This window comes from Loxodonta africana, chromosome 10 (assembly GCF_030014295.1).
Source record: "Loxodonta africana isolate mLoxAfr1 chromosome 10, mLoxAfr1.hap2, whole genome shotgun sequence".
NCBI lineage: Eukaryota > Metazoa > Chordata > Mammalia > Proboscidea > Elephantidae > Loxodonta > Loxodonta africana.
This window is the reverse complement of record NC_087351.1, coordinates 21,601,945-21,624,983: the sequence shown is the minus strand read 5'-3', so window position 1 is coordinate 21,624,983 and position 23,039 is coordinate 21,601,945. Positions and strand designations below refer to the sequence as shown.

The window sequence follows — 23,039 nt, the reverse complement described above, 5'->3', positions numbered from 1 at the left end:
AGAAAAAATTTAACTGTCTTTCCTGAAGAGAACAATTTGGAAAGGACCAAGAGAAGAAGCAGGAAGAGCAGTTAGAAGGCAATTTCAGAAATCCATACCAGATACAATGGTATCTTGGACCAGGGTGTTTCAAGTGGAGCTAGAGAAAAGGACAGGCAAATTACAGATACATCTGGGAGAGAGAAATGAAATAAATTCTTATAGTTTGGGTATAATGTGTGATGAGAAAATCAAAGATAACTCCCGGGGTTTTTGCATGGCGTATACAGCTAAGTGGTGGCACTATTGATTGAGATATAAAAGAATGATATGAACAGATTGGGGAAGGTGGTGGATGCAGAAATCAGGATTAAGGAATAGTAATTTGGAGATTCATGCAAGCTTGTGGATATATAATAAAGAAGTCTGGGTTGCAAATACAAATATTGGAGTCATTGGCAAAGATATAATGTATAGAGTCAGGAGAATGAATGAGATCACCTGGGCAGAGAATTTAGGAGAACAAGAGCAGCAGATGAGCACTGAGCCCCGGAGAACTTAGCAATTAAAGACAGCATTACAGGACGAGGAGAAACTAGCAAACAAAACTGAGAAGAAATAATTAAAGGGAAAAAGCAAAAGGAAGGAATAAAGCCAAAAGTATGCCATCTTGGTATATCTTGGCATCAAAACCAAGAAAGAAAATGGTTTTAAGGGAATGGTCAAGTGTACTGAAGAAGGCAGAGAATATAGGTGAATCTGGCATGGCAATTGTTGATCTTGTTATGAACGATCTAACAGGCATCTCAAATCAAACATGCATAAAACTGAACTTCTGATCTTCCCATAAAAACTTGCCCCTCTTGCAGTCTTCCATTTTTCCAGTTCAAGTCAAAAATCTTGGTGTCACCTTTGACTCCTCTTTCTTTCAGCTCCTGTATCTAACCCATTAGCAAATCCTGTTGGCTCTAACTTCAAAATACATCCATAGTCCAACCACTTCTCCTCGCTTTCATAGCTACCACGCTAGAACATCTCTCGCCTGGGGCATTACCTCCTCTCCCTCCCTACAGGTATATTTTCAACACAGCATTCCGAGTGGTCCTTTTTAAATGAAGGCTGTTCACTTTACTCTGTCCAACCCTCTAATTGCTACACTTATTCAGAGGAAAAGTCAGTTTTTATAGGCCTCTAAAGCCCTCGGTTGCTTACCGAAAGGTCAGTGGTTCAAACCCACTAGCCGGTCCGCTAGAGAAAGATGTGGCAGTCTGCTTTTGTAAAGATTACAGCCTCGGCAACCCTATGCGGCAGTTCTACGCTATCCTATAGGGTCGCGATAGAGTGGGAATCGACTTAAGGGCAACAGGTTATTTATAAGTCCCCATGTGATCTGTCCCCACACACTCAAATTCCCACTTTGCCTTCCTGCAATTACCCCAATCTCATCCCCTACTACTCTCCTGGAATCTTTTGGCTTCAGCCACACCAGCCTTCTAGCTTTTCCTCAAATAACTCCCATCTTATGTCTTTTGTACTTGCTGTTCTGTCAGCCTGGAATTTTCTTCCTCCACGTACTACACAGCTTACTTCCTCAACTCTTTCAGATTTTTGCTCATCATCCCAGTGAGGAGTTCCTAACCCCTACTGTCTTAGACCTTCACCTGTCTGTCAGTCTGTTGTACTGTGGGGGCTTGCATGTTGCTGTGATGCTGAAAGCTATGCCACCAGTATTCAGATACCAGCAGGGTCACCCATGGAGGACAGCTTTCAGCTGAGCTTCCAAAGTAAGACAGAGAAGGAAGAAGGACCCGGCAGTCTACTTCTGAAAAGCATTAGCCAGGGAAAACTTTACGAATAGCAGTGGAACATTGTCTGATATAATGCTGGAAGATGAGCCCCCCAGCTTGGAAGGCACTCAAAAGATGACTGGGGAAGAGCTGACTCCTCAAAGTAGAGTTGGCCTTAATGACATGGATGGAGTAAAGCTTTCGGGACCTTCGTTCGCTGATATGGCATGACTCAAAATGAGGAAAAACAGCTGCAAACATCCATTAATAATCAGAACCTGGAATGTAGGAAGCATGAATCTAGGAAAATTGGAAATCATCAAAAATGAAATGAAACGACCTTCCTGGGTGGGGCCAAGATGGCGGACTAGGTAGACGCTACCTCAGATCCCTCTTGCAACAAAGACTCGGAAAAACAAGTGAATCGATCACATACATAACAATCTACGAACCCTGAACAACAAACACAGATTTAGAGATGGAGAACGAACAAATACGGGGAAGCAGCGATTGTTTTCAGAGCCTGGAGCCAGCGTACCAGTCAGCGGATTTTCTGGAAAAACTAGTTTCCCAGTGATGGCTCGGAGACAGCAGTCCATATCAAACCACATAAAGAAGCAGACCATGACAGCTTCTCCAACCCCCCAAACAAAAGAATCAAAATCTTTCCCAAATGAAGATACAATCCTGGAATTATCAGATACAGAATATAAAAAACTAATTTACAGAATGCTTCAAGACATCACAAACGAAATAAGGCAAACTGCAGAAAAAGCCAAGGAACACACTGATAAAACTGTTGAAGAGCTCAAAAAGATTATTCAAGAACATAGTGGAAAAATTAATAAGTTGCAAGAATCCATAGAGAGACAGCATGTAGAAATCCAAAAGATTAACAATAAAATTACAGAATTAGACAACGCAATAGGAAGTCAGAGGAGCAGACTCGAGCAATTAGAATGCAGACTGGGACATCTGGAGGACCAGGGAATCAACATCAACATAGCTGAAAAAAAATCAGATAAAAGAATTAAAAAAAATGAAGAAACCCTGAGAATCATGTGGGACTCTATCAAGAAGGATAACTTGCGAGTGATTGGAGTCCCAGAACAGGGAGGGGGGACAGAAAACACAGAGAAAATAGTTGAAGAACTCCTGACACAAAACTTCCCTGACATCATGAAAGACAAAAGGATATCTATCCAAGATGCTCATCGAACCCCATTTAAGATTGATCCAAAAAGAAAAACACCAAGACATATTATCATCAAACTCGCCAAAACCAAAGATAAACAGAAAATTTTAAAAGCAGCCAGGGAGAAAAGAAAGGTTTCCTTCAAGGGAGAATCAATAAGAATAAGTTGACTACTCAGCAGAAACCATGCAGGCAAGAAGGGAATGGGATGACATATACAGAGCACTGAAGGAGAAAAACTGCCAGCCAAGGATCATATATCCAGCAAAACTCTCTCTGAAATATGAAGGCGAAATTAAGATATTTACAGATAAACACAAGTTTAGAGAATTTGCAAAAACCAAACCAAAACTACAAGATATACTAAAGGATATTGTTTGGTCAGAAAACTAATAATATCAGATACCAGCACAACACAAGGTCACAAAACAGAACTTCCTGATATCAACTCAAATAGGGAAATCACAAAAACAAATTAAGATTAATTAAAAAAAAAAAATACACATAACAGGGAATCATGGAAGTCAATAGGTAAAAGATCACAATAATCAAACAGAGGGACTAAATACAGGAGGCATTGAACTGCCAGATGGAGAGTGATACAAGGCGATATAGAACGATACAAGTTAGGTTTTTACTTAGAAAAATAGGGGTAAATAAGGTAACCACAAAAAGGTATAACAACTCCATAACTCAAGATAAAACCCAAGAAAAACGTAACGACTCAACTAACATAAAGTCAAACACTATGAAAATGAGGATCTCACAATTTACTAAGAAAAACGTCTCAGCACAAAAAAGTATGTGGAAAAATGAAATTGCCAACAACACACATGAAAAGGCATCAAAATGACAGCACTAAAAACTTATTTATCTATAATTACGCTGAATGTAAATGGACTAAATGCACCAATAAAGAGACAGAGAGTCACGGACTGGATAAAGAAACACGATCCATCTATATGCTGCCTACAAGAGACACACCTTAGACTTAGAGACACAAACAAACTAAAACTCAAAGGATGGAAAAAAATATATCAAGCAAACAATAAGCAAAAAAGAAGAGGAGTAGCAATATTAATTTCTGACAAAATAGACTTTAGACTTAAATCCACCACAAAGGATAAAGAAGGACACTGTATAATGATAAAAGGGACAATTGATGAGGAAGACATAACCATATTAAATATTTATGCACCCAATGACAGGGCTGCAAGATACATAAATCAAATTTTAACAGAATTGAAAAGTGAGATAGACACCTCCGCAATTATAGTAGGAGACTTCAACACACCACTTTCGGAGAAGGACAGGACATCCAGTAAGAAGCTCAATAGAGACACGGAAGGCCTAATTACAACAATCAACCAACTTGACCTCATTGACTTATACAGAACTCTCCACCCAACTGCTGCAAAGTATACTTTTTTTTTCTAGCGCACATGGAACATTCTCTAGAATAGACCACATATTAGGTCATAAAACAAACCTTTGCAGAGTCCAAAACATCGCAATATTACAAAGCATCTTCTCAGACCACAAGGCAATAAAACTAGAAATCAATAACAGAAAAACTAGGGAAAAGAAATCAAATACTTGGAAAATGAACAATACCCTCCTGAAAAAAGACTGGGTTATAGAAGACATCAAGGAGGGAATAAGGAAATGTCATAGAATGCAACGAGAATGAAAATACTTCCTATCAAAACCTCTGGGGCACAGCAAAAGCAGTGCTCAGAGGCCAATTTATATCGATAAATGCACACATACAAAAAGAAGAAAGAGCCAAAAGCAGAGAACTGTCCCTACAACTTGAACAAATAGAAAGTGAGCAACAAAAGAATCCATCAGGCACCAGAAGAAAACAAATAATAAAAATTAGAGCTGAACTAAATGAATTAGAGAACAGAAAAACAATTGAAAGAATTAACAAAGCCAAAAGCTGGTTCTCTGAAAAAATTAACAAAATTGATAAACCATTGGCTAGAGTGACTAAAGAAATACAGGCAAGGAAACAAATAACCCGAATAAGAAACGAGAAGGACCACATCACAACAGAACCAAATGAAATTAAAAGAATCGTTTCAGATTACTACGAAAAATTGTACTCTAACAAATTTGAAAACCTAGAAGAAATGGATGAATTCCTGGAAAAACACTACCTACCTAAACTAACACATTCAGAAGTAGAACAACTAAATAGACCCATAACAAATAAAGAGATTGAAATGGTAATCAAAAAACTTCCAACAAAAAAAAGCCCTGGCCCGGACAGCTTCACTGCAGAGTTCTACCAAACTTTCAGAGAAGAGTTAACACCACTACTACTGAAGGTATTTCAAAGCATAGAAAATGACGGAATACTACCCAACTCATTCTATGAAGCCACCATCTCCCTGATACCAAAACCAGGTAAAGACATTACAAAAAAAGAAAATTATAGACCTATATCCCTCATGAACATAGATGCAAAAATCCTCAACAAAATTCTAGCCAATAGAATCCAACAACACATCAAAAAAATAATTCACCATGATCAAGTGGGATTTATACCAGGTATGCAAGGCTGGTTTAATATCAGAAAAACCATAAATGTAATCCATCACATAAATAAAACAAGAGACAAAAACCACATGATCTTATCAATTGATGCAGAAAAGGCATTTGACAAAGTCCAACACCCATTTATGATAAAAACTCTTACCAAAATAGGAATTGAAGGAAAATTCCTCAACATAATAAAGGGCATCTATGCAAAGCCAACAGCCAATATCACTCTACATGGAGAGAACCTGAAAGCATTTCCCTTGAGAACGGGAATCAGACAAGGATGCCCTTTATCACCGCTCTTATTCAACATCGTGCTGGAAGTCCTAGCCAGGGCAATTAGGCTAGACAAAGAAATAAAAGGTATCCGGATTGGCAAGGAGGAAGTAAAGTTATCACTATTTGCAGATGACATGATCTTATACACAGAAAACCCTAAGGAATCCTCCAGAAAACTACTGAAACTAATAGAAGAGTTTGGCAGAGTCTCAGGTTATAAAATAAACATACAAAAATCACTTGGATTCCTCTACATCAACAAAAAGAACACCAAAGAGGAAATAACCAAATCAATACCATTCACAGTAGCCCCCAAGAAGATAAAATACTTAGGAATAAATCTTACCAAGGATGTAAAAGACCTATACAAAGAAAACTACAAAGCTCTACTACAAGAAATTCAAAAGGACATACTTAAGTGGAAAAACATACCTTGCTCATGGATAGGAAGACTTAACATAGTAAAAACGTCTATTCTACCAAAAGCCATCTATACATATAACGCACTTCCGATCCAAATTCCAATGTCATATTTTAAGGGGATAGAGAAACAAATCACCAATTTCATATGGAAGGGAAAGAAGCCCCGGATAAGCAAAGCATGACTGAAAAAGAAGAAGAAAGTGGGAGGCCTCACTCTACCTGATTTCAGAACCTATTACACAGCCACAGTAGTCAAAACAGCCTGGTACTGGTACTGGTACAACAACAGGCACATAGACCAATGGAACAGAATTGAGAACCCAGATATAAATCCATCCACATATGAGCAGCTGATATTTGACAAAGGACCAGTGTCAGTTAATTGGGGAAAAGATAGTCTTTTTAACAAATGGTGCTGGCATAACTGGATATCCATTTGCAAAAAAATGAAACAGGACCCATACCTCACACCATGCACAAAAACTAACTCCAACTGGATCAAAGACCTAAACATAAAGACTAAAATGATAACGATCATGGAAGAAAAAATAGGGACAACCTTAGGAGCCCTAATACAAGGCATAAACAGAATACAAAACATTACCAAAAATGATGAAGAGAAACCCGATAATTGGGAGCTCCTAAAAATCAAACACCTATGCTCATCTAAAGACTTCACCAAAAGAGTAAAAAGACCACCTACAGACTGGGAAAGAATTTTCAGCTATGACATCTCCGACCAGTGCCTGATCTCTAAAATCTACATGATTCTGTCAAAACTCAACCACAAAAAGACAAACAACCCAATCAAGAAGTGGGCAAAGGATATGAACACACATTTCACTAAAGAAGATATTCAGGCAGCCAACAGATACATGAGAAAATGCTCTCGATCATTAGCCATTAGAGAAATGCAAATTAAAACTACGATGAGATTCCATCTCACACCAACAAGGCTGGCATTAATCCAAAAAACACAAAATAATAAATGTTGGAGAGGCTGCGGAGAGATTGGAACTCTCATACACTGCTGGTGGGAATGTAAAATGGTACAACCACTTTGGAAATCTATCTGGCGTTATCTTAAACAGTTAGAAATAGAACTACCATACAACCCAGAAATCCCACTCCTCGGAATATACCCTAGAGATACAAGAGCCTTCACACAAACAGATATATGCACACCCATGTTTATTGCAGCTCTGTTTACAATAGCAAAAAGCTGGAAGCAACCAAGGTGTCCATCAACGGATGAATGGGTAAATAAATTGTGGTATATTCACACAATGGAATACTACGCATCAATAAAGAACAGTGACGAATCTGTGAAACATTTCATAACACGGAGGAACCTGGAAGGCATTATGCTGAGTGAAATTAGAGGCAAAAGGACAAATATTGTATAAGACCACTATTATAAGATCTTGAGAAATAGTAAAATCTGAGAAGAACACATACTTTTGTGGTTACGAAGGGGGGAGGGAGGGAGGGAGGGAGGGAGGCAGAGGGTTTTTTATTGATTAATCAGTAGATAAGAACTGCTTTAGGTGAAGGGAAAGACAACACTCAATACATGGAAGGTCAGCTCAATTGGACTGGATCAAAAGCAAAGAAGTTTCCGGGATAAAATGAATGCTTCAAAGGTCAGCGGAGCAAGGGCGGGGGTCTGGGGAACATGGTTTGAGGGGACTTCTAAGTCAATTGGCAAAATAATTCTATTATGAAAACATTCTGCATTCCACTTTGAAATGTGGCGTCTGGGGTCTTAAATGCTAACAAGCGGCCATCTAAGATGCATCAATTGGTCTCAGCCCACCTGGAGCAAAGGAAAATGAAGAACACCAAGGCCACACGACAACTAAGAGCCCAAGAGACAGAAAGGGCCACATGAACCAGAGACCTACAACATCCTGAGACCAGAAGAACTAGTTGGTGCCCGGCCACAATCGATGACTGCCCTGACAGGGAGCACAACAGAGAACTCCTGAGGGAACAGGAGATCAGTGGGATGCAGACCCCAAATTCTCATAAAAAGACCAAACTTAATGGTCTGACTGAGACTAGAGGAATCCCCGCAGCCATGGTCCCCAGACCTTCTGTTGGCACAGGACAGGAACCATCCCCGAAGACAACTCATCAGACATGAAAGGGACTGGTCAGTGGGTGGGAGAGAGATGCTGATGAAGAGTGAGCTAATTATATCAGGTGGACACTTGAGATTGTGTTGGCAACTCTTGTCTGGAGGGGGGATGGGAGGATAGAGAGAGAGGGAAGCTGGCAAAATTGTCACGAAAGGAGAGACTGAAAGGGCTGACTAATAGGGGGAGAGCAAGTGGGAGTACGGAGTAAGATGTATGTAAACTTATATGTGACAGACTGATTGGATTTGTAGACGTTCACTTGAAGCTTAATAAAAGTTAATAAAAAAAAAAAAGTCACCTTCCTTATAACTACTGGTCTCTACTCATTCAGAGCAAAAGAGAATGAAGGAAATCAAAGGTTCAAAGAAGAAACAAGTCCATGAGATTAACAGCCCACAGGAACCATAGTCTCTTCAAACCTGAGACCAGAAGAACTAGATGGTGCCTGGCTACCACTACCGACCCTTCTGACCAGAGACCCAATAGAAGGTCCCGGATAGAATGAGAGAAAAATGTGGAACAAAACTCAAATTCCACAAAAAGGCCAGACCTACTGGAGCAATGGAAACTAGAGTAATCCTTGAGACTATTGCCCTGAAATGCTCTTTGAACGTGGAATTGAAGCTATTTCTACAGGTCACCTTTTAGCCTAATAGATTGGCTTATAAAATAAACAATTACCACCCATGAGTAATGTGCTCCCTTAAACAATTAACTGTATGAGACCAAATGGTCAACATTTACCCAAAAGCAAAGATGAGATGGCAAGGAGGGGAAGGGAAGCTAGATCAATGGAAACAGAACAAACAGAATGAAACTAATGAGAATGTGGACACTTTGTAAAAACTGTAACCAATGGCACGAAGAATTTGTATAAAAACTATTAAAAACCAAAAACCCGTTGTCGTCGATTCCAACTCATAGTGACCCTATTGGACAAAGCAGAACTGCCCCATAGGGTTTACAAGGAGCGCCTGGTGGATTCAAACTGCCAACCTTTTGGTTAGCAGCTGTAGCTCTTACCTATTACACCACCAGAAACTATTATCCCAGAAACTATTCTAGGTGAACCTAATTTGCTGTGTAAATTTTCACCTAAAACACAATAAAATATTATTAAGAACAAAAAAAAAAAAAAAAAAAAATGAAATGGAACGCATAAACATCGATATCCTAGGTATTAGTGAGCTGAAATGGACTGGTATTGGCCATTTTGAATCAGACAATCATATAGTCTACTATACTGGGAATGACAACTTGAAGAGGAATGGTGTCGCATTCATCATCAAAAAGAACGTTTCAAGATCTATGCTCAAGTACAATGCTGTCAGTGATAGGATAATATCCCTTAGCCTACAAGGAAGACCAGTTACTACGACTAATATTCAAATTTAAGCACCAACCACCAGGGCCAAAGATGAAGAAATAGAGGATTTTTATCAGCTGCTGCGGTCTGAAATGGATCGAACATGCAATCAAGATGCACAGATAATTACTGGCGACTGGAATGAGAAAGTTGGAAACAAAAAAGAAGGATCAGTAGTTGGAAAATATGGCCTTGGTGGTAGGAACAATACCGGAGATGGAATGATAGAATTTTGCAAATCCAAGGACTTCTTCATTGCAAATACCTTCTTTCACCAATATAAAGGGCAACTATACACATGGACCTCACCAGATGGAACATGCAGAAATCAAATTGACTACATCTGTGGAAAGACACGACGGAAAAGCTCAGTATCATCAGTCAGAACAAGGCCAGGGGCCAACTGCGGGACAGACCATCAATTGCTCATATGCAAATTCAAGCTGAAACTGAAGAAAATCAGAGCAAGTCCACGAGACCCAAAATATGACCTTGAATACATCCCACCTGAATTTAGAGACCATCTGAAGAATAGATTTGACACACTGAACACTAGTGACCGAAGACCAGACGAGTTGTGGAATGACATTAAGGACATCATACATGAAGAAAGCAAGAGGTCACTGAAAAGACAGGAAAGAAAGAAAAGACCAAGATGGATGTCAGAGGAGACTCTGAAACTTGCTCTCGAACACTCAGCAGCTAAAGCAAAAGGAAGAATTGATGAAGTAAAAGAACTCAATAGAAGATTTCAAAGGACGTCTCGAGAAGACAAAGTAAAGTACTATAATGACATGTGCAAAGAGCTGGAGGTGGAAAACCAAAAGGGAAGAACACACTCGGCATTTCTCAAGCTGAAAGAACTGACAAAAAAATTCAAGCCTCGAGTTGCAATAGTGAAGGATTCCATGGGGAAAATATTAAGCAACGCAGGAAGCATCAAAAGAAGATGGAAGGAATACACAGGGTCATTATACCAAAAAGAATTAGTCGATATTGGACCATTTCAAGAGATGGCATATGATCAGAAACAAAGGGTACTGAAGGAAGAAGTCCAAGCTGCTCTGAAGGCATGGGCAAAAAACAAGGCTCCAGGAATTGATGGAATATCAATTGAGATGTTTCAACAAACAGATGCAGTGCTGGAGGTGCTCACTCATCTATGCCAAGAAATATGGAAGATAGCTTCCTGGCCAATTGACTGGAAGAGATCCATATTTATGCCTGTTCCCAAGAAAGGTGATACAACTGAATGTGGAAATTATAGAACAATATCATTAATATCACACACAAGCAAAATTTTGCTGAAGGTCATTCAGTATATTGAATGCTGCAGCAGTATATCGACAGGGAACTGCCAGAAATTCAGGCCGGTTTCAAAAGAGGACGTGGAACTAGGAATATCATTGCTGATGTCAGATGGATCCTGGCTGAAAGCAGAGAATACCAGAAGGATGTTTACCTGTGTTTTATTGACTATGCAAAGGCATTGGACTGTGTGGATCATAACAAACTATGGATAACATTGCGAAGAATGGGAATTCCAGAACACTTAATTGTGCTCATGAGGAACCTTTACATAGATCAAGAGGCAGTTGTTCCGAAAGAACAAGGGGATACTGATTGGTTTAAATTCAGGAAAGGTGTGTGTCAGGGTTGTATTCTTTCACCATACCTATTCAATCTGTATGCTGAAGAAATAATCCAAGAAGCTGGACTATATGAAGAAGAACAGGGCATCAGGATTGGAGGAAGGCTCATTAACAACCTGTGTTATGCAGATGACACAACCTTGCTTGCTGAAAGTGAAGAGGACTTGAAGCACTTACTAATGAAAATCAAAAACCAGAGCCTTCAGTATGGATTGCAATTGCACCTCAACATAAAGAAAACAAAAATCCTCACAACTGGACCAATGAGCAACATCATGATAAACAGAGAAAAGATTGAAGTTGTCAAGAATTTAATTTGACTTGGGTCCACAATCAACAGCCATGGAAGCAGCAGTCAAGAAATCAAAAGACGCATTGCACTGGGTAAATCTGCTGCAAAGAACCTCTTTAAAGTGTTGAAGAGCAAAGATGTCACCCTGAAGACTAAGGTGCACCTGACCCAAGCCATGGTATTTTCAATCACATCATATGCATGTGAAAGCTGGACAATGAATAAGGAAGACCGAAGAAGAATTGATACCTTTGAATTGTGGTGTTGGTGAAGAATATTGAATATACCATGGACTGCCAAAACAATGAACAGATCTGTCTTGGAAGAAGTACAGCCAGAATGCTCCTTAGAAGCAAGGATGGCAAGACTGCGTCTTACATACTCTGGACATGTTGTCAGGAGGGATCAGTCCCTGGAGAAGGACATCATGCTTGGCAGAGTACAGGGTCAGTGGAAAAGCGGAAGACCCTCAACGAGGTGGATTGACACAGTGGCTGCAACAATGAGCTCAGGCAGAACAACAATTGTAAGGATGGCTCGGGACTGGGCAGTGTTTCGTTCTGTTGTGCACAGGGTCGCTATGAGTCGGAACTGACTCAATAGCACCTAACAACAACAACTGTCTTAGTTATCTAGTGCTGCTGTAGCAGAAATACCAAAGCAGATGGCTTTAAAAAACAGAAATTTATTCTCTCACGGTCTAGGAGGATAGAAGTCTGAATTCAGGGTGCCTGCTCCAGGGTGCCAGCTCCAGGCTTTCTCTTTCTGTCAGCTCTGGGGGAAGGTCCTCACCATCAATCTCTCCCTGATCTAGGAGCTTCTCGTCACAGGGACGCACAGGTCCAAAAAATATGCTATTATCCTGGCTCTCGTTTCTTGGTAGCATGAAGTCCCCCGTTTCTATGCTTGCTTCTCTCTTTTATATCTCATTAGCATAACATAACTGCCGCTAACCCCACCTCATTAACATCATAGAGGTAGGATTTACAACACATGGGAAAATCACATCAGATGACAAAATGGTGGCCAATCACACGTTAACTGGGATCCATGGCCAAACTGACACATTTTCTTGGGGCGGCGGGGGGACACAATTCAGGCTGAAATGTTCTTCCCTCACATACCACAGTTTACTCTCAACTCTTTCAGATTTTTGCTCATCTTCTCAGTGAGGAGTTCCCAACCTCTACATTGTTTCCTCCAGCCCTCACCCCTGCTTAATTTTGTTTAAAAGCACATATAACCACCTGACATACTATGTATTTTATTTATTTGTTTATCCTGCCTTGCCACTTTTTGAGGTTTAGGATTATTTCCCAGTACCTAAAACAGTGCCTGACACTTAAATACTTGTGGAAGTAATGAATGAGCAGTGGGAACAGTGGACTACAAAGGACTTGGAGAGAATGGAGGGGAGTAAGTATAATAATCACATGTAGAATGTTCACTGTGAAGGGGAGCAGAAAAATAGTACAGTAAAAGTTGATGGAATATGGGATCAAGAGAGAGTTTTTTGTTTTTAAATGGGATATATGACCTTGGTAACCTAATGGTAATTTATATAGGCACTATCTCATATACTTAAAAACTAATTTATAATTCTATTTTTAAGAACTAATATAATCCAGAGGAGCCCTGGTGGTGCAGTGGCAAAGCACTCAGCTGCTAACAAATGTTGACAGTTTGAACCCACCAGCCACTCCACGGGAGAAAGATATGGCGGTCTACTACCATAAAGATTACAGCCTTGGAAGCCCTTTGGGGCAGTTCTACTCCATCCTACGATGTTGCTGAGTCAGAATCCACTCAAAGGCAATGGGTTTTGATTCTGACTCAGTGACCTTATAGTACAGAAAACTGCCCTCCAGGAACTTAAAAGTCCTGTAATTCTCATCTGGAGTCCCTGGGTGGTACAAACAGCTAATGTGTTTGACTGCTAACAAAAAGGTTGGTGGTTTAAGTCCACCCAGAGACATGTAGAAAGAAAGTTCTGGCAATCTATTTAGGAAAAGTATCAGCCATTGAAAACCCTATAGAGTGAAGTTCTACTTTGACACACATGAAGTCACCACACATTGGAATTGACTCGATAGGCACCTGGAACTAGAAATTCTCACCTGCAGTGACGACGATAAAGACTTACTTAGAAATGATTTCACTGTAGTACAGTCATGCACGCTAAAACTTTATTTTGTCTTCTCTGGATGAGAATATTGAAAACCCTGGTGGCATAGTGGTTAAGAGCTACGGCTGCTAACCAAAAGATCAGCAGTTGGAATCCACCAGCCTCTCCTTGGAAACTCTATGGGGCAGTTCTACTGTGTCCTATAGGGTTGCTGTGAGTCGGGATCGACTCGACAACAACGGGAATATTATCTGCTTGCAGATGACTGAATTTAAATCCTGCCTTCAGGCTAAATGCAAACAGAGAGGTTAAGTAATTTGCTCAAGATCACACCACTAATTAATGATGGAGCTGGCGTTGGAATCCAGGTATCTTAAGAATAAAGTCTATGCTCAAAATTACCATGCTAAATTTGTATTAAATTTTGCACCAGAATACATGAATTATGTATATTCTTTTATGCAAACTAGAAAATACTTTCTAATTGAGTCTTTATAATAAAATCCTAAAATAAATGTTGGAAGGGGTACAGTAGAAACTCTATGTATCCATTGAAGGGGGTTTGTTTACATGGAAGTCTGGGAATTAGCCTGAGTGAATGTCTGAACACCCACTGCTGTGGAGCAAATAAACGGATGAATTGAAACCATGCTACACGCACATGAATCAGAATAAGATACCCAATGAAATAAACGCCAGGGCCCAAGACTGGGAAAAATTGGACTTCCTATGTTGTGTCTTTTCCCCCCAATGCCTTTGGACTATTTTCTGTTAGCTTCCATCTAGGTTGTTAACCGTTGCCGTCAAGTCAAATCCGACTCATAGCAACCCTACAGGACAGAGTAGAACTGCCCCATAGGGTTTCCAAGGAGCGCCTGGTGGATTCAAACTGCCCATCTTTTGGTTAGCAGCTGTAGCACTTAACCTCTACGCCACCAGGGTTTCCATCTAGGTTGTAGTAAGCGGAATTCTAAGATGGCTCCCGATTCCTACCCTCTGGTCTACACGCCCTACGTAATCCTCTCCGTTTGAGTAAAGAGGGACCTGGGAACATAATGGGATAGCACTCCCTCGTTAGACGATAAAGGTGATGGGATGGTCACTCCCTAATTGTTATATTATATGAGACTCCACCTTAGCAAGCCTTAGGGACATTCTCTCTGTGGTGTTGAAGAAGTAAGCTGCCATGTTGTGAGAGGGCCACAACCTGAAGGCAGCCTCTAAGAGCTAAGAGGGACTGAGCAAGAAAAAGGGGACCTCAGTCCTATAACAGATGAGGGCTGGTGGTGCAGTACCTAAACGCTCAGCTGCTAACTGAAAGGTTGGTGGTTGAGGGAATATGGTATCGAAAGAGAGATTTTTTTTTTTTAAATGGGATATATGCACTGTTTTTTTGTTGTTGTTGTTTTTATATACCTCAGTAACCTACTGGTAATTTATACAGGCGTTATCTCATATACTTAAAAGCTAGTTTATAATTCTATTTTTAAGAACTACTATAACCCAGGGGAGTCCTGGTGGCGCAGTGGTTAAGTGCTCGGCCGCTAACAGAAAAGTTGGCGGTTCAAAACCACCTGCCGCTCCATGGGAAAAAGATGTGGCAGTCTGCTTCTGTAAGATTACAGCCTTGGAAACCCTGTGGGGCAGTTCTACGCTGCTCTATAGGGTCGCTGTGATTTGGAATTGACTCAACGGCAATGAGTTGGGTTTTTTTCTTAGTCCTATAACCAAAAGGAACTGAATTCTGCCAGCAACCTGAATGAGGGTGGATGAGGACCTGGAGGGACCTGGAGCTCCAGCTGAGATTGCTGCCCTGCCAACACTCTGACTTCAGCCTGGGGAGACTCTCAGCAGGGCACCCAGCTAACCTGTGCCCAGATGGCTCCTGTGCCACTGAAACAGGTCATAAATGGGTATGGTTTCACACTGAGAAGGATGCACTGATTGATTTGTTACAGAGCAAGAGAAAGCTAAAACACAAGCCAACATTCACTCCTTGCTGAGGCTGTTAGAGGGGACCCAGAATTGCTAGGCCCTGGTATTATTCCATGGGTAATAATGGAAGGAGATGTTTAATTCTGGATTGTCCTAATCCACGTTCTTCCAAACCTCCATGCCTTTTCACTTGCTGGTCCCTCTGCCTAGAATGCCCGGCCACCTCAGATGAATTCTACTCAAACTTCAAAAGCCAGGCAAATGTTGCTTGTTCAAAGAACATTCCCTTACAACCACTCCCATCCGCTCCTAAGCCGAATAAGTTAACTCCTACTCCTTGCTTTCATGGCAGCCACTTACTTATACATCTTCCCAAACACTTGCCGTGATACAAAACAGTAACTTTTTATATCCCCCCGCCACCATCACCACCACCACCTACCCGGGAGTCTCTGGGTGCAAATGGAAAGGTTGGAATCCACCCAGAGGCATCTTGGAAGACAGGCCTGGTGAACTGCTTCCGAAAGATCACAGCTTGAAAACCCTGCAGAGCACAGTCCTGATCTGTACACATGGGCTCTCCACGAGTTGGAATCACCTCAGAGGGCAATTAACAACAACATTCCCCCGCCCCACCCCAGAATCTGAATCTCTCGGGGCAGAGGTGCCCCAGACTCCTGCACACAAAAACATAAATAAATAAACCTGTTGCCATCAAGTCAATCCCGACTCACAGTGACCCAACAGGACACAGTAGAACTGCCCCAGAGAGTTTCCAAGGAGCACCTGGTGGATCTGAACTGCCAACCTTTTGCTTAGCAGCTGCAGCTCTTAACCACTACACCACCAGGGTTTCTGGACTCCTGCACAATGTCTGGCGTAGAAACCAGTTGCTGTTGAGTTGATTTTGACTCATAGGGACCCCATGGGTTGCAGAGTAGAACTGCCCTCCATAGGTTTTCATGGCTGTGACCTTTTGGAAGCAGCTAGCTAGGCCTTTCTTCCAAGGTGCCTCTAGGTGGGTTTGAATAGCCAAACTTTCGGTTAGTAGCCAAGCATGTGAACCGGTTGTGCCACCCGGGGGCTAAACAGTTGGATCCTAGTGGATTAAATGAGGCTCTGGGTGAACACAGGCTTTCGAAGCCCAGGGAGCTGCAGTTTCTTTTCCAGTACAGATGATCAGGCCTCCAGGCATTAATGGAAACTCGAAAAGCTTTCTCTGTGACAACAGCGGGGTGACTGACCAAGCACTTACTGTGTTAAAAGGGCAGATATTTACTGTCTTAAAAGAGCTGGTCTGAAATGGATAGGTGTGCTTGAAGCAACAGATGGCAGGTGCTGGCAAGGATTTAGGTTCTCCCCAAAAGAGGTGGAGAAAAGCCCAGCTGATTTATTCTCATTCAAGTCCTATGCTAGGGTTGTATGCTTGCTGATTCAAAATGTCTGTTTTAGTCCCTTCCTGAAATCAAATGTCAACCCAAAGAGACAACAACCCTAGAGAGTTATTTTTACTCGGTGGCTTAAAAATCTGGGTTCTTAGAGATCAACTAGCTCAATTGGCATAACATGGTTTAATAAAGAAAGTGTTCTACATTCTACTTTGGTAAGTAGCATCTGGGATCTTAAAAGCCTGTGAGTGGCCATCTAAGATATACCACTGGTCTCACCCCTTCGGGTGCAAGGAAGAATGAAGAAAACTAAACATACAAGGGAAAGATTAGTGCAAAGGACTAATGGACCACAACTGCCATGGCCTCCACCAGACTGAGTCCAGTACAGCTAGATGGTGCCCGGCTACCACCACTGACCACAGTGGTGAGATCACAAGAGGGTCCCAGACAGAGCTGGAGAAAAATGTAGAACAAAATTATAACTCACAAAAAAAGACCAGACTTACTGGCCTGACAGAGACTGGAGACACCCTCAGAGTATGGCCCCAGACACCTTTTTAGCTCAGTAATGAAGTCACTCCTGAGGTTCACGCATTAGCTAAAGATTAGACAGGCCCATAAAACAAAATGAGACTAAAGGGGCACAACAGCCCAGGGGCAAGGACTAGAAGACAGAAGAGGACAGGAAAGCTGGTTATAGGGAATCCAAGGTTGAAAAGGGAGAGTATTGACATGTCGTGGGGTTGTTACCAATGTCATAAAACAATATATTTGTACTGTTTAATGAGAAACTAGTTTGTTCTATAAATCTTCACCTAAAGTACAATTTAAAAAAACTGGGTTACAAGACAGAAATATGAATCATGTATCAATAACACTCATGGTGTTCACAGGCCCTCAAGGCAGATAGCATTTTTGGCAATCACAGACTCAGGCAAAATTATGCATCATTGATCCATAGGGAATGTCATTTAGCTGGGTGTGTTTTGAGACTATATTGAGAAAATATTCATATCCCTCAATATGTTGTCTCTAGGACCCACTCTGACAGGCAAACAATTGAACTGTAAGGAAGTGCTCCTTTGCGCTTAACCTAAATTAACCAAGCTACTTTTTTTTTTTTTTTTACTGCTTTAGGCTCCACCTCAGTGGGGAAGGAGATCATTCAGAATCTGAAAGGAACCAAAGCAAAGCACGGATATAAGGCTCCTGTCTGATGCTGCATCACGGGCGGTTCATACTCCTCTTGGGGGTATCTGCAGTCAGCCCTAAGAATCCAATCAGATCCTGCAAGTCCTACATTTCAGGAATCTTTTACAAATTCCAGCTGGCAGTGGCTCAAAGAGGCAACTAGCTGGGGACAAAATTTCCCTAAAATCAGTAGTGGGTGAAAACATTTGGTGCGGGTTCCAATTTATCTTTAGGTGCTACCTCTTTCACTCAACACATACTAATTGAGCACCCATTACGTACCAGACTTTGTGCTGGGGCCTGGGGCTAGAGCTGGGAATTAGATAAGGTCCCTGCCCTCATGGGATTTATAGTCTCGTGTGGGTGTGTGTGTGTATATACTGTGTAGATAAAGAAGAAAGGGAAAGTGGAGAGAGGAAATAGAATCTTTTTAAAATGTACTAACAATTTAAATACACTAATAAAACTTTAAACTGATAAATACCTTCGATGCTCTGAGGGCCCACAAGATTCATGGCCTGGTGAGCTGGATATTCTACCCGTGGCCTGGCAATGCCCAATTGCTCCATAACACCATGGAGCAGCCTCTGGATATCTGTTTCTGAGACCCGGTCAGGGGTCCGAGGACTATAAGCAGATGTCGGGGTCCATCCAAATGCCAACCAAAACAGTAGGCCAGATAGCAGGGCAAATGCCCTTTGGGAGACCATTTTTAACCTGCAGAAAAAAGACCAAACATTGATAGATTGGCCGCAATTGGCAATCGTGATAATGCAATCATGCAACCACTCCAAGGACTACCCAGAAAGGGGACACAGTGACGAAATCGTTAAGAGTTTTGCTTTTGTCTTAAGTGTCTACCCTATGCAGGACATCTGCTGTGGGAAGGTATTAAAGAAAAAAAAAAAACAGTCTGAGGTATCCAGTTCTTTCTGTACCTGCATTTTTGGGAAGGCTTGCCTGGGATAGCAGTTCTCCTTCCTTTTCTTTTAATGTTTATAGCCTTTATTTTCTTGTTTGCAACTTAAAGACTATACAGAACAATCAAAGGCAATAAATATTTGCCCATGTTGATGGAAGCTTGCCTAGGTGGAGAACTCTGGGCCATTCTCAGGAATAGTTAGGAAATTTAAGAAATTTCTGTCATAACTCTAAAAATGTCATTGGTTACTATGGTCTGTAAGAAGAATCAGGTATTACAAAGTATAAAATTTCATATTTACGTTTACATATACTTGTATTTCAAAATATAAAGTAAACATGGGGTACCACCCACTCTACACATATGACTTAACCATATATACATACAAAACACAGTCTTGACCTAATGAGACAAGCTTAGTCTGCCATAAAAATGGTAGCTGGCAATATTCACAGGCCTCCTGGTGGTTCAGTGGTTAAGAGCTACGGTGGCTAATCAGAAGGTCGGCAAATCAAATCTACCAGCCGCTCCTTGGAGACCCTATGGGGCAGTTCTACTCTGTCCTACAGGGTCTCTGAGAGCTGGAATTGACTTGACAGCAATGTTTTTGGTTTAATCTAGCATGGATATCAGATTCACCCAACTATATACTTGGAATTCAATTCATTGCTTTATAATTATTTTTGGTTCATAGTTATAACCTAGATTAACTATCAGATTAATAATTCTCCCTAGATCAGCAGTCTGCCTTTCCTAACAGGGAAAGGCAGAGAATTTTTTTCCAAAGTAACCTTTTCCTCTACCTTTACATTACTCTTCGGCTTCAAAATTATCAACAGTTTCCAGCCATTCATTTCAGCCCTTAGCTAGTCTTATGAAAAATTAACCCACTGATAAGCAGTGTTTTATGTGAGCAGTCTGATTTTGATTTACTTCTTCTTTTTTTTTTTTCAGGGCAAGTAAATTTGGTCTAGACAGTGTTTTCATGCTCATTCATTTTTTATTCTCCTTGCATCTCCCAGAATGTTCTGCGTTACCTCAACCCAACCACTCACACCATCTCGTCCTAATATAAAAAGGAAAAAAGAAAAATCTTCCCTCGATTTTGAGAAACGTAGAGGGATAGCAATATTCTGTGTTTTCCCAATTTCAGGGGAGAAAAGGCTAAATAGGAAGAGGACTTTCAGAGAAACAAGTGGTAAAGCAGGGTGGAAAGGTCAGGGGATGGTGGAAAAGAACGTTTTTGCTTATCAAACACCTATTATATTTGCGGTCCTGACAGGAACGGAAATACACACACTCAGGCCCTGCCCTGCCATCTGGCAGGGAGATGAGATACTCCTGCTCGGCCTGGCACTAGCCAGGTGACCTTGGGTGAGTGCCTCAGTTTTCTCATCTGCAAAAAGGGGATGATAAGCGTATGTCCCTTATAGGGCTGTTGTGAGGGTAATTGTGCAAACACGCGTAAGAGGACTTAGAACAATGCCAGGCAGAGTGAGCCCCCTCTAATGTTTGCTGTTGTTGTGTTGGCACTATCACCTCAGGCTGGCCTATTTATTGCTACAGTTCTGGAAATGAGAATTTGGGGAAGGGTGGTGAAGACAGAAGGGAGACAGAGCAGGTGGGGGAGAGGGAGAACCCTGGTCGGGGGAGTCCGTCTGTCCTAGATTTTGGCTCCTATGCAGATGCGTTGAGAACAAGCGGACAGTGTTCACACAACCGCCCTCTGCAGGCACCTGCCCTGCTGAGGATGGATTCTCCAGGCAGCAGCCCAGCAAACCCTCCTTTTTGAACACCCCTCTCTTTTTTATTTTTTTTTTGAGGGGGATGGCTGAAGAGGCAAAACCACATATTTTCTTCCCTGAAATGGAAATATTCATACCCCCTATATATTTTTCTGTAAACGGAAAGTCTTCCTCTAGTCACTTGCAGATATAAAACCTTGCTACCCCAAGAGCTGAAGGCAGCTCTTTGCTGCAACAGCAAAGCCTGCGGTTGTGATGGAAAAGGCCCGAGGCAGACACCAGTCTCTCGGTCCATTTCTGTCTTTTCCAGTTCGCTCTGAATCCAAGATGTCTGTCTTATTCCCATCCCCAGCCAACACCGTTCTGATCTGATGAGCCCCCAATCTTCTCCCTCGGTACTCCTTTCCCCTGGTACATAGCTGATCTTCCTGACCCCTCACCCATCCTTTGTCTGGCCCCGACCTCCATCCAGCTCCAGGATTTCAGCAGAAAGCCCTCCCTCAGTCGCGATCCCCAAGGAGCCGCAGATCTCGGGTGGGCAGCAGCAGGTGGAGCGGGTACTCACCGAGGGGCGGCCGGGGAGCCTGCTGCGGTCTGGGCCTCGGTCGGGGTCGCGCCGGCAGCCGGGGGAGCTGGGTGGCCGTGCGTCAGCTCCCTCCGCATCCTAGCTCCGCCCGCGCCCCGCCTCCAGCAGGTGGAAGCCGCCTGGCCAGGACGCAACCGGGGATAAATGGGTCTCTCAACAACAGCATACAAACCTCTTCACTGGGAACACCACCTTCAGACTCTCCTCCTCCATTATAGAACAGCTTACAAAATTCTTAGACAGGCCCAGAAAACAAAACGGGACTAAATGGGCACACCAGCCCAGGGGCAAGGACAAGAAGGCAGGAGAGGACAGGAACGCTGGTAACGGGGAACTCAAGGTCGAGTGGGGGAGAGTGTTGACATGACGTGGGGTTGGCAACCAATGTCACAAAATAATGTGTAGTAATTGTTTAACGAGAAACTAATCTGCTCTGTGAACCATGTAAAGTACCAAAAAAAGGTAAAAAAAAAAATTCTTTGGCTTGAAGAGGGAAGAAGCAATGGTAGGTGTGACAGAAACAAGCTGAGAGGTCCTAAGAACTTTTAATGGTGGGAATGACGTGATAAGGGACATACTGCTTTCATGACCCCATTCATTGATCAGGAACACTGGAAAGGTATTTAACAGAGAATGCTGGAAAAATTAATAATACATCAAGAGCACTTGAAAACCTCTAGGAAACTTTGGCCTGAAGAGACCCAGGATTTACAGCATATTGCAGAAAATATATCCAGGTAGATTCAGGATTTTTCTGTTAATAATGGTTTACAGAGCACCTACTCTGTGCAGTTTTGAACATTTGAAATGTGTTCAAATATAAAATTTGAACTGTAAAGCCATATAATACTGTACTTTAAATTTCATTAGTCAAGGGCTGGAGATGAGTCAGGTACCTAGGAGATCCGAGAGTGACTAACCTGATGTTAGAACCCCAGGCTCTTTACCTTAGCGTTCTACAGCAAATCCATTATCACCAACGGCGATTTTATGCCATGAATGCTGTTGTTGGTTGCTGTTGAGTCGATTCTGACTCATGGCAACCCCATGTGTGCAGAGTGGAACTGTGCTCCACAAGGTTTTCAAGGCTGTGACCTTTCAAAAGCAGATCTTCTGCCTCTGAGTGAGTTCAAACCACCAACCTTTTGGCTAGTAGCTGAATGCTTAGCTAATTCGTGCCACCCAGGGAATCCACGCCATTCATGAGCACGTGGCCTTTTGGTCTGAAGCCAAGCAACTCTTCCCTAGAGCTTTCTGTCCCACAGATGCTGTCTCCTGCTTGTTCCAGTGCATGCTAAGTCATCAGGACTTATATATGGTGCTAGGCTCTAAGACCGTGCTGAGCCTTAATATTTACTATCCACAGTTTTTCAATTCAGAATTTTACTTAAGCACTGTTTTCTTCATTTTTTGCTTGGGAATATGGAGAAGTCATTACAATTCACTGCTTTTGTGTTAAATGGAGATGTGACTGAAATATTCT

At 41.8% G+C, this 23,039-nt stretch overlaps 1 protein-coding gene across 2 annotated transcripts in view; it reads right to left on the bottom strand.

Annotated features, from left to right (window-relative positions):
* The window catches only part of SCG5 (secretogranin V), a 90,527-nt gene extending 67,491 nt beyond the window's left edge, over window positions 1-23,036 (bottom strand). For both annotated transcript variants that reach the window (XM_023558632.2, XM_003418639.4), the window contains exons 1-2: window positions 21,536-23,036; window positions 18,788-19,020 (exon numbers count right to left, since the gene is read on the bottom strand). In XM_023558632.2, the coding sequence (XP_023414400.1) occupies window positions 18,788-19,020; window positions 21,536-21,633 (331 nt within the window). In that variant the 5' untranslated portion in view covers window positions 21,634-23,036. The remainder of the gene's footprint in view (window positions 1-18,787; window positions 19,021-21,535) is intronic.
* Between the last annotated feature and the right edge of the window lie 3 nt (window positions 23,037-23,039).